This window comes from Sander lucioperca, chromosome 3, assembly GCF_008315115.2.
Source record: "Sander lucioperca isolate FBNREF2018 chromosome 3, SLUC_FBN_1.2, whole genome shotgun sequence".
In the NCBI taxonomy this organism is placed as follows: Eukaryota; Metazoa; Chordata; class Actinopteri; order Perciformes; family Percidae; genus Sander; species Sander lucioperca.
The window spans coordinates 24,528,533-24,546,043 of NC_050175.1; the positions used below are offsets into that span (position 1 = coordinate 24,528,533).

Consider the following 17,511-nt stretch of genomic DNA (forward strand, 5'->3'; position numbering starts at 1 on the left):
TGGGATGTTAAAGCATGTCCACGATGGTGGATGTTAGTGATATGAGGACGGATAAGGTATCTACATATCTGATAGACTGTGAAAAAAATACCTCTCAAATCGGTTATGTGGAAATGAAAATACATTTAGTCGGGACTCAATATCATCTCCCGACGTAAACTCTCTGTGAAGTAATACAGCTTTTTCTTCAACGGGATCGTCGACAAAAGGACATGACATGTTTGAGAAAAAAAAAACGTTTTATAATCTGCCTAACAATAAGTTTTATGTATTAAGTTTTTATTCATGCAGATAACAAACTGCATTAAAATGCGCCTGATACAGACTGAATGAATGAATGAGGAAATGAGAGAGAAGAAACCTCGAGTTTCTCTCAGTCTCCTCCCTCTGACACAGTGTCAGAGGGCTCCTCCTCGCTAGCAGCAGTGCTAACGGTCGTGATGGTGGTTGTGGCATGGGTTGTAGCGTTGTTGTCATTGTCAGCGGCAGGCATTACAAAAAACTTTGTTAACTTCGGCAATTTTTTTAAAAACGTTTTGCTTTCCTCCCGCTTCCTCCTTTTTTCAGCACCACTTGGGTAGTTTGGCTTCATTATAGCTATACTCTGTACACTGTCTGTCACTCTACATACACACCCTGTCTGTCTGTCACTTTTTTTTCTCCGTATTTTGGCGCATTACAGCCTTGTCACTTTCGCAGATGCGCAGTAAGTGAGATAATGGAATAGTCCAATCATGTAGTGAGGTGGGGGGGCCCCCTCCGGTCTGCGAAACTAATGATTTGATGCCATTTTTCGCAAATGGAGTTTTAGAAATATATAATTTGCGAAAAGTAAAAAAAAACAAAAACCTTAAGCATAAGTTAATGGGGCATTTTGGGGGCCCCTAGGTAGCTCGGGGCCCAAGGCAATTGCCGACCTTTGCCTAATGGTAAAGTCCGCCTCTGTCTCAATCATTCCCAATCTTTCAGAGATGGAAAGCATAGGTATATGTAAGGAGATAACATAGGCACAGGCTAATTATTGCTAACTAAAATGCTAGTTAACATTAGTAATTAAACTTAAACAGCTAATGTGAGTCAAAACTGCTTCTCCTGTACTGTTCGGTAATTCCTCTACTATGCGACAGTAAGTCGCGTGGTTATGACACAATCGTTAGACTATTTTTACAAAAACGGCTACAGAGCCATAACGTGAGGTACAAGGTAATGGAACCTTTTATACATTGTCGTGTTTCTTTAGAAATAAACAATGGACAAATCTTTTAAAGTCTTTAAACGCTTCAGATGTGAAGTTATTTGCTGTCAATGGAATGCTAACGGGAGGTGATGCCTTGTTAGCATCAAAATGGCGCCATAGGAGCTACGCGTTCCGAGGAGAAGCTTATCCCCTTGCTTTGCAAGCCATCATTTCTCTCTCTTTCTCATGGCTGGGCCAAATTCTCTGGGTGGGCAGAGCAGAGAAAGGGGAGGTAATCTTGCTCCTTATGATGTCATAAGGGGCAGATTCCAGATCAGCCCATCTGAGCTTTCATTTTCGCAAAGGCAGAGCAGGATACCCAGGGCTCGGTTTACACCTATCGCCATTTCTAGCCACTGGGGAACCATAGGCAGGCTGGGGGAACTCATATTAATGTTAAAACACCTCATAAAGTGAAATTTTCATGCCATGGGACCTTTAAAACTGTGGTGATTGTATACATATTCTGTGCTGCCGGGTTGAAGATGTGTGTGCAGCATCCGTGTTTTGGCCAAAAAATACACTTCATACCCTTTTTATGGAATTGTCTTCAATACATATATTATGTAAGTCTGGACAGACATGGATGTAAACTGCAACTTGACTGGTTGGCGGAGGCATACAACCGCAAGGCAGTACTTCTAGTACTTATCTCCATCCTCTCCTCATAACTCTGTAACACTGGTGGATATGTGTGGGATTTGCATCTGGAGCTGGTTGCTATGGTGAAACATAATGGCGTAAAATGGAGTGGCGTCAAGTTTTTTTCAGAAATGAGGTTGTGTGTGCGTGTGTGTGTGTGTGTGTGTGTGTGTGTGTGTGTGTGTGTGTGTGTGTGTGTGTGTGTGTGTGTGTGTGTGTGTGTGTGTGCGTGCATGCGTGTGGAGGGTGCAATTATGTATCCCCCATCGATGACCAGACTGTAAGTGTGAACACATGCAGTTTTATCTCCTGCTGTCCCTTCATTACTTGGGAGAGAATGAACATCATACTGTTGTCATGCTGGGTCTAATTTTAGTCGTTCTGCTGCTCTATGTTGAATACATTGATTAATGCTGTTGATATATTTTTATGTACTCATAGTTAATAGTGAGAAGCACAAAAAAAAATATTTCATGACTATGGAGACCTCAACCATTCAATTTCAAAACAAATAAATAATACATTATGCAGTAAATACTCATATGAATAAGTACAGACAAAATTATAACCATTACTTTAAAACTCATCTTAGTTATTCTATTCTACTTCTTTTGACAATAACAAAGTTTATTACATGCAGGTCTTTTTTTTTTTTCAAAATTTTTTACAAAGTCACAACACAATTTTTCATAATAACAGTTTAATTTTTTTTACACCGCTTTTCACCCTAAAGTTTTACTCTGTTAATCAAGACAAACAGGTGGGAGACAGTTATGATTGGCTGTCCGAATGAGTTAGACCAAAGCAACAACCAGTAACATAACTGGAACGTGATGAGATTATTAATTTTGAATACAACTTAACTTGCAACAGAGTCATACTGTATCACTTGGCACTGGCTTCAGGTGCTGAGTAGTTACTGGGCCATTGTAAGGAGCAGTTTGGTGACCATTAGTTATATATTAAATGGATGCACTCAGCGCCCCCACTGTGTTTTATCAAGATGTCTCGTATCATTTTTCTGCCAAGGCCTTCTGAAGATCGATATGAGATTGAAACATTGCCTCTCTTTCTTAGGCAAATACAGTGTCTTTAAAAGTAAAATAATCTTAATAGTCAGAAAGGTGTCCTAATTAATAGCAGGAACAAACACATGCACACAAAAACAGTATGTTGTTCAGAGCCAGTGCAAAGCCAGGGTGAAGAGTGTCACACTGTCTTTTCTTCCTTCTAGCAGTTTTTCCTCTGTTGACTCCTGAACATTTAATGAGTTTCTCACTGTATAAATTGATAACCAACAGACTGTTCTATAATGACTCTCTAATGTGAATGAAAGATCTTTGTCACTGGCATGACTAGATGGGAAAAACTGAAAAAACATGTATGCCTAGCAATACTATTATTTCTTGATCTTTAGTCGATTAAATCTGTTTTAATGACCATGATGTCTATGTCAGCTTATTTTGCTTGTTTGCGCTGTAAAGAGCCGGAAAGAGCCAGTTATCGTTAAGGAGACATGAGGATAGAAAGCCTGTTAGGATGGCTTTCATCCCCCACACAGCAGAGAAAGTTAATAATAATAATAATAATAATAATAATAATAATAATAAGTAAATATCTCCAACAGCAATTACCATCAAGGTGCTTTTGAGCAAGGCATTTGGTTTTTATCTGCTCAAAAACCTGACTGTAGATTTGTGATTGACTGTCACCGACTTTTATTGTCAACGTGATACATTGGGATTCATTATATCAAGGTTTCACTGGTCCAGCACTCTAAATGTAAAGCCATCTTTGTAAATGTGAGTAAAAACTTGAAGATACTTACCATTTACAACGCTAACATGACACATACATGAATGGGACTGGCACACTGTGTTCAGCAACTATATTTCCATACTATTTAGTGCTGTTAGCTCCTGTAGAAGATGTGCGTTTGCAGTAACTGTGAATTCCCCTCGCTCACACAGAAAGTGTGAAGCTGTTATTGTAGGCTTTGTGAAGCTGGAAATGCTAAGCTTGTGCTATTGTACAGCACCTCCATGTGTCCATAAGTGATCACTACACATTTCTGTCACTGTTCAATGAGTCCCCCTGTTGGTCAAGAAAAAATAAACACTGCCATGATGTTACTGTACGCTGCATGCACAGCCAGATGTTGATTTATCACAGCTATGGCAACTGAAAAAATGGTAATTGGTTTGTGTTTGTGCATGTGTGTCTTTTCTTGAAACAGATATTAGGGTAACCGGTGAGCTTTTAAATGATAATTAGACTCCACTGTTGCCATGGTCACAGGAACTAACTGGCAGAGGAGCGTGTGTCAGAGGAGGCAGCGTGACACACAGAGAGAGACATCAGCCGCCGCAGTCTTGCAAAGATGCTGATTTAGGATGCATGGGCTGCACACATTCACACCACAGCGCTTCCTCAGTCTCGCTGTGTGTGTCAATGGAATTAAAATTGGCATTATCATTAGCACTGCCCTCTCAGACTCACAATGACACGGTCAGCTTCATTTTTCATGGAAAGGTATTTCAATTGAACATGACTTCATAGTGAACAAGCTGTAGCTGTGTCATTTTGGTATCGTATGGCTCACAATTTCCTGCTTTTATCTACAGTAATTTGCTCATGTGATTCATAGTATGTAATTACAGAGTGGTTTCCAAACCAGAGATGATGGCCGTGAGTGTGTGGCACTGCAAAAACTCATTTCAGAACAAAAGATAAAAAAGGAGGAAGATAAGTACGAGCAGAAACAACGTCGAAACAGTGAGTCACATGCATATAATTCTCTAAAGATAGATGCAGGACTCACAAACTGTAGAGCACCTGACAAGATGACACTCTCATTTAACATCTCTGCCTCTCTGCTGCCCTTCTGTCAGCATGGTGTGAGGTGTGTGTGCGTCAGTCTGTATGGGATGTAGTTTGTATCCTCTGTGTAAACCAAAGACGGGTCATTAACCTATGAAAGGACAAATAATGCCTTGATTTTTTTTATTTATTTTTTTTCACTTTTCATGGTCTGTTAATGCCCACACAGTATGATGAAAATGTATTGTATAAGAAAGGACTGTGACAGTTTTGCAATATGCTATAAATATTTAAATATGCACAGTGAGCCAAAGGGTGTAAAATGGTGTCTTAATCTTAAATACAGTTTTACATAAGTAGTACTTCCTTTAATCTTGAGAATACTATAAACCTGTACAAATATATATACATACATAAACATGTACAAATATAAGATAGCATGAAAACCCAAGACCTAAAATAGACAGCTGCCTTGGGAAATATATAACAATGAATACAATAACTGTATGTGAACATCAAATATCTTTAACTTGCCATAAAAAGCTTTAGTCCTACCTGTTGTGAGCTGTTAGTGTTGTGGAGAGAGGAAATGCTCAAATTCTTGGATGAATAATGTAGATGACATGATTTGACACAATATGCACTCCAAATAATGTTAGAAACAATGTAGATTAACAAAACCAAAAGCTACATTTCACAGTTCACAGCTGAGGAAAGTTTGATTCAACAATAATTCTATAACAAAACCAGGGAGTATATTTACGTTGTGAGTTTAGGGCATAATTTGGTCGTCTAGAAATGTAAACACATCTGTATATACAGAGGGGAAATGTGGGAGATGACTCATGAGTCCATATTGGGTTTTGTGCCTCTTATTATGCTAAGCTGTGCATCTTTGTCTGTTGCCCGTGGAAACAAGTGGTTTCCAAATGGAAACCCTGCCATAAACAACAATTTAGCAAAGCTCAAGTCATATTGTCTTTGTTCAGGTTGTCGCACTGAGGGACTGATTCAGATCTCTGGCTGTTCTTACACCTATTAGTGTTTATGTAATGTTTAGCGAATACCTTTTTAAATGTGTTTCTATTTCTGTTGGTGAGCTTCAGCTTACAACCACCTTTTTGTCAGTGCAGTTTTTGGCTTTTGCTGCCACAGATTTCAAGACATTGTTGCTCATTTACAGTAATGAAATATTAGTGAAATCTATAATATCATCCAATCTGGAGTATATCTTTAAGACTGTTAAAGGGAAGATGAATTAGTTCTGAATTAAATGTCAGTGTTATCTTTAGAGATTAGATCAGATTACTGTAAACTACCGTATAATGTACAAATAGATTCAATTCAACTTTTCAGATACAGCTCAGCTATGGAAAGGAGGATGCAGAGGAACTTTGGTGTATTGAAGCAGTCCATCTGGTTGGCTCACTGGGACACTGTTTCATCCAGCGTGACATTTTCTAATCCAAATCATGTTTTATGCATGCCCTCTGTTGGGGACTGAGAGATGAATTACAGGGATTTCTGTTGATACAAGGACTGTGTGTGCGTGTGTGTGTGTGTGTGTGTGTGTGTGTGTGTGTGTGTGTGTGTGTGTGTGTGTGTGTGTGTGTGTGTGTGTGTTTCACACCCACCTGCTGATTCGCATAGTTTCACCATGTGTTAGAGTCTTGAAGACAGAAACATAGACACAGTCTCAGTTGCATCAGATGTGATGCGCTATAGAAGAAAAGAAAGTGGTTCCTGGAAATGCAACTGAATTATACCAGCAAAAGACCACGTCGCCCACATTAGAGGGAATCAATAGAAAGCACACATTAGATTCAATCAATACCGGACACAAGCCAATATGCTCATTTACTTTTCATTCTTTTGCATACATACGCTCACACACAGTCTCTCAATCTCTGTCTCTGAAGCTGTGAGCTTTACCTTTCACTCACACTCACATACATAATGTCTCCCTGTTTCTCTCTCTCTCTCTCTCTGTCAATCTCCTGCTAGAGATTTACAACTTCCCTTAAAATAAAGATGCCTCTGTTTATGCCTCACATCAACCTTCAAAGCCTGGCCTTCTGGTTTTAGCCACCCACCATCGCTCTCAAATAGATTTATTTGAATATTTGTATGAGGAAAATTTTCGAGGTTTCCATGATGATATCATCTGCTGAATGGAACATCAGACTGCTGCTGATTCAAAGAGGGCCTCAGGGGATTGTTCCTGGCTGACAGTGGGACTTTTAGTCAGTCCATATGTATGATCAGCTTTTCCTATATATAGTATTCTAAAAAATATTAAGCAGTGAGGTAGCCTGGCACTCAAGAATGAATCGAACAATCAAATGTTATTTGATTGTGACTGAGATTTGAAAACGGTTTCCCAGACTCTGAGAAGTAGTTTGAATATGCAATCTAATCACAGTTTTGAAGTTTTGAAAAGGCTTGAAAGCATTTGTAACTGCATCAACTGTTTACTTTGTGTTTCTGTCCACTTTCCTGAGTGAGACAAGGGAACAAGCTTGCTTTCCCTTTCCAGTGTATATTTTTCTTATTTATAAGAAAGTTTTTTTTTTTCCAGTATATGCATTAATCAAAATCAGTTTGTGTTAGGCTATGTTCCTATCATGATCATGCCAAAAGAAGGGGAGGAGGAGACCTATTATGCTTTTCTATATTTTTTGTGATAATGTTACGTCAGATGTTCATACTAAATGTGGCCAAAGCTTTAAATAAGGTAGCGTATTTAAAAGAAATCCCTGTGAGCCAAAACCTCAGATTACACGCTGTTCTGAACGCTCTGGTTTAAAAAAAGAAATCTTCTCTCGGCTCGGTATGACATCACACTACTGCAGTGGTTACAGTACATACACTGCTATATTTAGCAACATGCCAACCCCAGGTAAACCTGTATCTTGGTTTCAGATGTTAATTTCTCCACAGTTTCGGATCACATTCCTGCGGGAACATGTCAGTCGATCACAGGTGGAGGAATCACAAAAGCGAGGCAACAGCAGCTGAAAAGAAATGAAGCCACTGTTATGTAGTGCCTGCTATTAAACACAAGAAATATGTCTGTGTTGGATAATCTGAAAAACAGGGACACAAAGTTTGTTTATGCACGTTGGGAAACGACCTCCCTGCTTGCGAGCCATGGCTTCTGTGTAGCAACATGGTCTTTTGGTTGATTTGTGTGTGATAAAAATATACAAATATTCAATGCACAGACTGATACAGAGGTAAATGTCACTCGTCAGTTGGCACATGTCCTGCATGCCTGCTATATTATTAAGGCTGTGTGCTCTGCAGCTGTGTTTCGGTCAGTCTTACTTACACATGCAGACACAAGCCAGAGATCCATTTTCACATCAGTGTGTGCCTTCTGTGCCAGGACAATTATTATAATTACTAATACTGCTGGCCCTCTGTTACCAACAATAAAATGCCTCTGGGTAAACTCTGTATAAATTCTGGACTGGAAAAATTTAATTTGTTAAGATGATCTTATCATTCGCTGTTTAATGGAAGGAGAATATACTTTTGTCTTCACAAAATGAATAAAGTTAGCCTCCCTTCCACATATATCTCCCTCATGGCCAAACTTCAAAGTCCTCCCTTCAGCATTAAAAACGAAGTAGGGTGCTATGCTTACACCTGTTCCTCAGTGGAGTGGCTTGTTCCATTTACTTCCACCTTACTACCACCATCATCACACCAGCTGATATGCAGGGTAGCACTATTAACCACAGCGGCTCTTTAACAGTCTGATTCACAGACATTTATCTCTTAGCAACTTCCGTCTGGCGTCAGAGTGGGAATCAGTGCCTTGCTCAAAGGCTTCATCCTCACTTAGACTAAATGTCTCCCTAATTACTGTGATGTCCAGCTCTGGTATACGGTGATAATTGCAACTAGGAGGATTGATGATGCAGGTTGTTTTTCTTCAGCAAATTGTTATGCTTTAGATACTCATCACAAAAATTGCATTATGGGATAAATTACGAAACCCCCAAAAAGAACATGGGTCTCCTGAGATGTGAGACACTACACTGTCTTTCTTTTGTAGTCTGTCTCCGTTTGATGGGGGAAGACCAGGGTTTTTCTCATGTAGTGGAATTATAATTCTGTCATTTGCAGCAGCAGAGCTGTGTAGGAGGGACATCTGACTTTACTGCCCACTTCAGTACAACACACACTGTTATCAACATGCTTCTCAGTAATTTAATACAGTAATATTTTACTCTTCTTTTTACAGAGCAGAATAACAAACGTCTTTAGTACATAAGTTATCAGTATAGAACACATCACTATTTACCAAAGAATTGTCTATTATATTCTTAATGCTAGTCCTGCGTTTTATTGAAGCATCCCTGGTGGTCTGTGACATGGTGGAAGAAACACTGTGAGGGATCGATCTGTTTGGAATTTTATGAAATCTGATTTCTTTTTACCGTTCTGTCAACGTTTGTTTCTGTTCGAGTCAAAATGAAACACCTTTGTGACTTGACATTTTCAAGGTCATACCACTGGAGAATGCAATCAATGTTTCATTATGTTTTTAGTAAAGCAGTCGCAGTAGGCCTTGATGCTGTCAGTTCTAGAGAAGAATAAAACCAAGTTCTTAAGTTTTTAAGTACATATTAACAATGGAAAGCAATTCTTACCAGTGTATCTTGATTGGGAATCAAATGAATGAACGAACTTGACTTTAAGATTTGTATTTGTTTAGTATAACTGTAAACAAAAGAAAAATGTGTGAATCTGTCATTATTTCACAATTCCTCCAAGTACCTAACTAAAAAACTAAAAATCCCTATCCTTACCAGAGTCAATATAGTGTTTAGTAACTCCTAAATGATTTTGATTACTCACTGACGTCCAATGATCACCAGTTAATGAGACAGCGTTTGCAGCACCTTGCAGCAGTTCCAGTTTGGCTGCTTTCTCCGTGTCGTACAGGCTGTGTGTGCGTGAAACTACTGTCCCCCTCGACGGCAGTGTATAAGACGGGTCAGAACATGCCAACCGTAGTACGTCTTTAAGACCCGAGTCCTCTACGATGCTGACAGGTCTGCAGTTAGTTGCCACCCATTTCATCATCATCATTTCAAGATGGATTTGGTTTCATCCACAGGTCGGCAACTAGCACTCTCCAAAATAGTGCTTTGCCTGAGTGGGTAGCATGCTAGTGGGTAGCATCAACCTGAGTCACGTTAATTAGCTCGTAGGTGGTAGCTCAAGCTTGACGTGCTTCGGTGATATTTTAATTCGGCTTTACACAATGTGCATGGCTTTCGACTTGTCTATGAACCGTCCGGGAGTTTTGGAAAATAAAAAGCGCCGTTCAGAATTGTGTTTTCTGCTGTCTTTCTCCATCGTGCCTGCAGCCTGCAGCAGTAGGAAGTATTGCAGCTTGATGATAAGTAACGGTGCAGCAAAGCGAAGCCGAGTGAAGTGTAAAATAAATTAATAAATGGCGGCATGCGATTAAAAAAATTAAAGCGTTATGCCCGGCCCTTAATCGCATCGCAATTAACGCATTAATGCTGACAGCCCTAATATATATATATATATATATATATATATATATATATATATATACAGTACTGTGCAAAAGTTTTAGGCAGGTATGAAAAAATGCTGTAAACTAAGAATGCTTTCAAAAATGGAAGTGTTAATTGTTTATTTTCATCAATTAACAAAATGCAGTGAATGAACAGAAGAGAAATCTAAATCAAATCAATATTTGGTACGACCACCCTTTGCCTTCAAGACAGCATCAATTCTTCTAGGTACACTTGCACAAAGTTTTTGAAGGAACTCGGCAGGTAGGTTGTTCCAAACATCTTGGAGAACTAACCACAGATCTTCTATGGATGTAGGCTTCCTCAAATCCTTCTGTCTCTCTCCCAGACAGACTCGATGATGCTGAGATCAGGGCTCTGTGGGGGCCATGCCATCACTTCCAGGACTTCTTGTTCTTCTTTACGCTGAACATAGTTCTTAATGACCTTGGCTGGATGTTTGGGGTCGTTGTCCTGCTGCAGAATAAATTTGGGGCCAATCACATGCCTCCCTGATGGTATTGCATAATGGATAAGTATCTGCCTGTATTTCTCAGCGTTGAGGACACCATTAACCTTGACCAAATCTCCAACTCCATTTGCAGAAATGCAGCCCCAAACTTGCAAGGATTATTGTACCGCTCTACAGCCCTTCGGCGAACAACCTGCCTTATGCTACAGCCAAATATTTCAAAAGTCCAGAGCACCTGCTGCCATTTTTCTGCACCCCAGTTCTTATGTTTTTGTGCATAGTTGAGTTGCTTGGCCTTGTTTCAATGGCGGAGGTATGGCTTTTTGGCTGCAACTCTTCCATGAAGACCACTTCTGGCCCGACATCTCCGGACAGTAGATGGGTGTACCTGGGTCCCACTGGTTTCTGCCAGTTCTGAGCTGATGGCACTACTGGACATCTTCACATTTCGAAGGGAAATGAGGTTAAATAAGCTTGATGTGTTTTTCATCTGCTGCACTTAACGTTCCCTGACTTTTTGCAAGTGTACCTATTAGAATTGATGCTGGTTTGAAAGCAAAGGGTAGTAACACCAAATATTGATGTGATTTAGTTGTTTTGTCGCTCACTTTGCATTTTGTAAATTGATAAAATAAACAATCATTATTTATATTTTTGAAAGCATTCTTAGTTTACAGCATTTTTTTCCACACCTGCCTAAGACTTTTGCACAGTTATATATATATATATATATATATATATATATATATAAAACCTATAGGTTAAAATCAATGAAATACCTCTGAGTCTAGATTTTCATCACCACATGCCTTTTTGCCTTGTACGGTGCTATTATGATATACATTAAGAAATATGAATTAAGATATAAAGTGAGAAGCCTTTAAAATGAGTAGTGAGTCTGTAATCAGAATTTATAATTCAGTAACATGCACAGCACTGCTTTTAAAGGATATTAAATGTAAGTCATTAATTGTTATTTATCATGCAGGAAAATTATGTCATCTTTGGTTTGGTTATTATAACACATCAACCTTTCATTTAAAACAGATATTTTTTATATACAGTATACATGAAAGAGAAACGTCTTTATTTCTCTGTTGGCTTTCACTGCCGTTTAATCTTCCTCCTGGTTTACTTTGGCACTCTACCACTGAACTCAGTGATGTGGGGCTTTTTTTTTTAGGCGTACAATAAATAATTAAGGCAAGATGCTTGATAGCCCTTACTATAATAGTGACTCCACTGTTTGAATAGTCTGCTTACATAAATAACATTTTATGCAATGCTGAATGTTATATTACAGCTTTAGTGGCACAATGTCTGATCAGCACATATGAGTTATGACCTTGGTAGAATGAAAGGAGAAAGGTACTGTAAGCATCAACACATTACACATTGTGTGTGTGTGTGTGTGTGTGTGTGTGTGTGTGTGTGCGCGCCCTTCAATGCATGTGCGTATTTCAGAATGGTTTGGTGCATTGAATGTCCTAAATCCATGTGAATATATAATAGTAATTGGTGCAACACATAGACGATGAAATGCAGCAAATAAAAGATTCAGCTTGAGGCTGTTTTGCAGGGAGTCGGTAGATGGGGAGATGCTTTCATACGTACCCAGAAGCAATAGATTTCCCCCAAATAATTGTCAGGATTGTTTCAGATGATTTCACTTTCTTGAAATCAGCACACGCCTTGGATCACACTTAAAAGATATTTTTTGTTGGAGTTGACATGAATCGACTCCTTGTAAAGCTGTTTTGTCACAAGGAAGCCGCTGGGTTTAACTGTCTATAGATGGACTCCTGAATAACCCTGGGAACACAGTGAGTGATGTGTGTTTGTGTGGTGACAGTGAAGGGCGGCAGACGGAGGGCGGAAGCAGATGTGTGTGAGAGAGGTTCAGAGCTGTGGCACTATCACAGGGTGCCTTTGTCTGGCTGTGGAGAGTGTTGAATTAAAGGCTGTTAACACTAGTCTGCACAGTCATATGCTAATGCCTCTTACTCTGGGAGAATAAATAAATTATGGTCCAGAAAACACATCTGAGTCCCTGCTTTACATGCCTCATGCAACACAAACAGTGTGCAAGAGAGAAACGGAGAGTGTCAGAAAAAGAAAGAGTGTAGTAGAGAGGGAGGGGTGGCACTGTACAGAAATAGCGTAGAAGGAACATCAAAGAGGCAAGACAAAGGGGACTTTCTTTAACATTTTTTGCTTACGGCTTTGCACTGGATGCTGCTGTAGGTGATGCTTTATGAGAGATAATAAGAGATAGATTGGGTAGAGAAGCACAGAGCGAGATTTGGACAGAGAGGAAGGAAGGGAGGGGGGAAGGATTTAAAGGGCAAGAAACGGAGGGAGATTTAGATAGAGCCTAGTGAGAGCGAGGGAAGAGAGCCAGCACAGAGCAGGAGCAGAGGAGGTGGATGGGAGAAGAGGAGAGGCATTGACTGGAAGCGTACACATGGGAGAGAAGAAAACGCTTATTTCATGTGCTCGGTGTGCACGACTGAGGAGTACGTCTGTCTGTCTGGATTGTTAGTCATTTGCTGCCCCACGGCTAGAGGACATACGAAGAAACACAGGCAGGCTGGGGAATACAGGGCTGTGTGCAGAGGATGAACAGGACGATGTGGGCTCTCTGGCTGTGATCGCTGTCCTCAGACCCCGTAGCCACTTGCACTGGTGCTGTTGCAGGCCGTTAGCCTTGCAGTTAGGCAGCAGCGGTCAGAGTGATTGATACAGAATGAGCTCCAAGCACTACTCCGACTGGATTCCCTACAGGTACTGTACCACATGCCTGAGAACACAGGAGAAAGGGCACAGTGTTCATCTTTTGAAGCAGTGTGTTCGTGTCTGTGTATCTGAGCGGGTTTTCAGTCATGTGAGTGTCTGACAAGGAGATCAGACTGATATAGGTTTTACAATGTAGACTGATACAGGTGCCATTGTACTGGCACAATAAAAACAAACAATGCGGATGGAAACTGGATTTATAATGGATAATACTCTTGTTTTTCCTAATATGACCATGTTCAGTGGAAAAACTGTTTCTATTATATTGTTCATGTGTAAAACTGCAGATGATTTGATTCAGAAATAGTGCTGTTTTATTAGATTCAAAAGAGTTTAATTGGAATGTCATTATAAATGTAGGATGTCAAATCACATTTATAGAGTACATAGTATTACTTCGTTGTTTCACAGAGGAAGTTCCTGCCTTTGTGTGTGAATGTGTGTGTTTTATGTGTATGTATGAAAAATTGATATGCATCGCTTGATGCTGGGAATATAATCCGGCCATTTGTAGAAAAGTATTTTTTGTAAATAACAAAAAGTGTCAGCATTTATGAGCCTTCGGTATTTTGCTGTAAAACCTATATCTGCTTTCATTATTTCAAGTGCAGTACTAACGCTGCTGGCTCTTTCCTCTGATTGAATACCCATTGTCATGGTTTCCCTACTTACTTTGATGCTAGTGGCTCACGGTTGCCATAAGTTACGTTGAATTTCAGAATGAAATTAAACTTCTGAAAAGAGATTAACAAGGTTAATACAAAAGCGTTTTATGAAGCCATTAAACAAACAGAAATGTATCATTCATGACTGATGCAGAAGTGGGAAGAACAAACAGTATTTATTGGGTCATTCTACATTTTGGCCTTCTCACCCCATCACTTTTTGTTCTAGAAAAAACGCGCTAAATGCTGATTTTAATGGTGGACAACGACATAATATAAACAAGACATTTACCACTCTCAGTGTCCAAAATTATCTCTTGAGTATGCCATTTGAGTGTCAGTGAGAGGGCTGGGACAGAGAGATTGGTGGTTCCTAAATGAGCAGTTTTTCCTTATCAAGTGAAGCTGCCATGAAAAATGCATGGGCCTCTGTGCAGACTTGAAGGAGACAGCTGCACTGTGTGGCTCTCTCATCTCATTAGAGATTTACTGTGCACAGAAATTGACAAAATGAAAGGAAAAAAAGCCCACAAACACACACTTCCACAAAGAAACAGCAGTTTTTTTAGAAGTTCTTCTCTGTGGGGAGCAAATTCAACAGATTAGCATTTCAGTACTGGAAGACTTGTGCAAGTCCTTTCTGTTCTTCTGTTCTTCTCTGACGTGGGGACCCAGCGGAGGACGGCAGAAATTGTAAGCTCTTGACAAAAGAAATGCTGAAATTGGTATATAGTCAAACAGGCATTTACAATTGTTTCACATTACTTTTTCAGAAAATCTTATCTGAGGGTGTTTTAATGCCATGATCTGTATCCGTTTTTTTAATTAGCTTTATTATTGACTTTACTGACAAGGTCAATTTGGGTTGTTGCAATGCTCATCAGACAAATTTTCTCACAATCAAATTTGGTGCATTGCACCATGCAAATGAAAATTAAACGTGCTTTTGTGTGCATATTGGATTGTCCTCCATTGTTGCCAGGTGCTGCTGCAGAACCATTAGCCAGTGACGGTCACACATATTAAACCTGGTAAAGCATATGAAACTATTTTAAAGTGTGAAGAGGAGTCTCAGTGACCAAGTCAAATCCTTCCCTCCTCGGTAAACCAAATTCGCTTGTGGCTGGCTGAGTTAATTAAAAATCCACTATTTTTGTGTCCAAATCAAAAAACATGTTTTAATGTTGACGAGGATTCAATTTACATCTAACAGCATTATAATGCTAATTTGATATGAAGAGATCAAAATCAGTCCTGAATTTCACAGCACCAGCCTGCTGTCTTGAACTTGACACGTAAGGTAAAGTTTACTGTAAATATAGTGCTTGTGTAACAGCACAACAAAAATCTGAATCTAAAATGTTGGCTGGTTGCAATAATGTAAAAAAAATAATACATACATATATAAATACATTTTTATTTAAAAATGAAAGAAAAAAAAAACTGAGGCCAAAAAAAGTATAATGAATCAGAATATTTTCCTTCAAACATAATCAGACTTCATCTTTTTGTCCATCTTGCACTTTAGTGTTGTTCTCTAATGGATGATGAAGCTTCCTGTGAACCTCACTATCGGCGTGTTGCAGAGCAAGAGTGACCAGAGACTCTCCACAAAAACAAGCTGTTTGACCTCCACAGCTCTGTTTGTGTCATTATCTTCCTGTCTGATGCTTATTCATACACTGATTACGCTGATTGCAGACATGGAGTGCTTTGTTTGTCTGTATATCTGACAGAGAGTGGGAGGTAAATACATTTTCATTGCATCTGTGTGGGCCTTTGTCGTCTAACTAGAGTTGTAGTGCAGAGATGCAGGTAGACTGAATATTCATTGATCTTACATGCTGTAGCTGCAGGACTGACTCTCCACTGTCACAGTCACTGTCACATCTTGACAGAAGAGTATAAATTGCTCATAAACCATGTTGACAAACCACCTGTTAGCCATATATATTTTGCACCAGTAAGATTGAATAGGGAAATGAAAACAGATTTGCCGCAGTTGGCATTAATCAAGCTGAGAGACAACCAATTGAAAGTAAAAAATGGAACATTCTATCTCAAATACAACATTGGAAATGCATTCTACTTTTAATCATGTTGTAACTATCAGCCCTGCAGTTACTATTCAGCATTGCGAAATACATGACAATTTATCATTTGGATGTCACATTATTTATACATCATCTTCAGGCAGTATGCATGAAAGGTTTGAAATTGTTGAGAGTAAAACAATGGCTGTTAAAACGTACACAGATTACTCACAAAGTAATAGAAAATAAAATAAGACCGTTTTTCATTCATTAAGAACATGCAGAAAAAGTATTAGTTGCCTGTGCCATATAAGCTACATAATGTAACACAATATCCTCTAAAATAAGCAGTGTAAGGAAAGACTTTGCCACAATCTTGATTTGCATGTAAAAAACATAATGCCTGCAAAACAATGCAATTTCAGTAATAGTTAGGAGTGCTGGAAGAACAACATCATTTTCTCATTTATCACACATCAGCAGACAACTCCTTCAACTTTCATCCTCTCCTCTTCTGCTGTAGCTTATCCTCTCCAACTCTTCTGGAGAAAACCTCTCATTGCCCTCTAATTAGGAACCCTCGAGGTTTCTCAGGGATCTCCAAGATGCCCGGCCACGCGAGCTGAAAGAACAATCAGTGACTCTGTCGGCTGTGATTAAGAGCTCAGTCGGTGAAAAGGGAGGACTGGAAACAGAAAGCGAAGAGCCAATCACTTGTGCTGGATAAATATCCTGTTTGTTTTTTTAATGAGAGTGATTAATCAATTCACCTTTAGTAGAGCAGATGAAAAGGCAGCACAGTGGGGGCCCCCAGTAAAATTCTGGTAGGGTTTGATGTACCACAGCAGCAGGGAGCTGTGAGCTTCACCAACCCCTGATGTTTATAGTAGGTGAAGTTTGTGTAGTTCAACAGGCAGCTCAAACATGTATGATTCAAACCTGGTTTGGCTCTATCACAGAGAAAATGTACTAAAAACGTACAATAGCGCAAATGCAAGCAAAGGTCTCGTGGAAATGAAGTGCTGTTGCCGGCATGGATACAAAGCTTAACAGTGTTACTGAGAAAGATCTGTCAGATTTATAACTTTGTTTGTGGAGGACATGTTGTCACAAATACATTCATAATTGGATTTGTTGTCATTTTGCTGCGGCTGATCTGTAGTTGTTTACATTAGCCGAAGTTTAACTGATTCTTCCGAAACAGACGGATGAACACACTCCCACACCAACACACCAGTTTAAAGCTGTTCAATCAGGAAACACTGGAAGAGGAAGGTTACAGTTA

At 39.4% G+C, this 17,511-nt stretch overlaps 1 protein-coding gene across 3 annotated transcripts in view; it reads left to right on the forward strand.

Annotated features, from left to right (window-relative positions):
* The window catches only part of tub (TUB bipartite transcription factor), a 47,365-nt gene that overhangs the window by 12,595 nt on the left and 17,259 nt on the right, over positions 1–17,511 (forward strand). Inside the window, exon 1 of one of the 3 annotated variants that reach the window (XM_031324382.2) lies at positions 12,856–13,516. The exons of the other annotated variants lie outside the window; for them this stretch is intronic. Coding sequence (XP_031180242.1) covers positions 13,479–13,516 — 38 coding nt within the window. The 5' untranslated portion in view covers positions 12,856–13,478. Of the gene's footprint in view, positions 1–12,855; positions 13,517–17,511 lie in introns of those variants that run through there. 3 annotated transcript variants of the gene reach the window in all.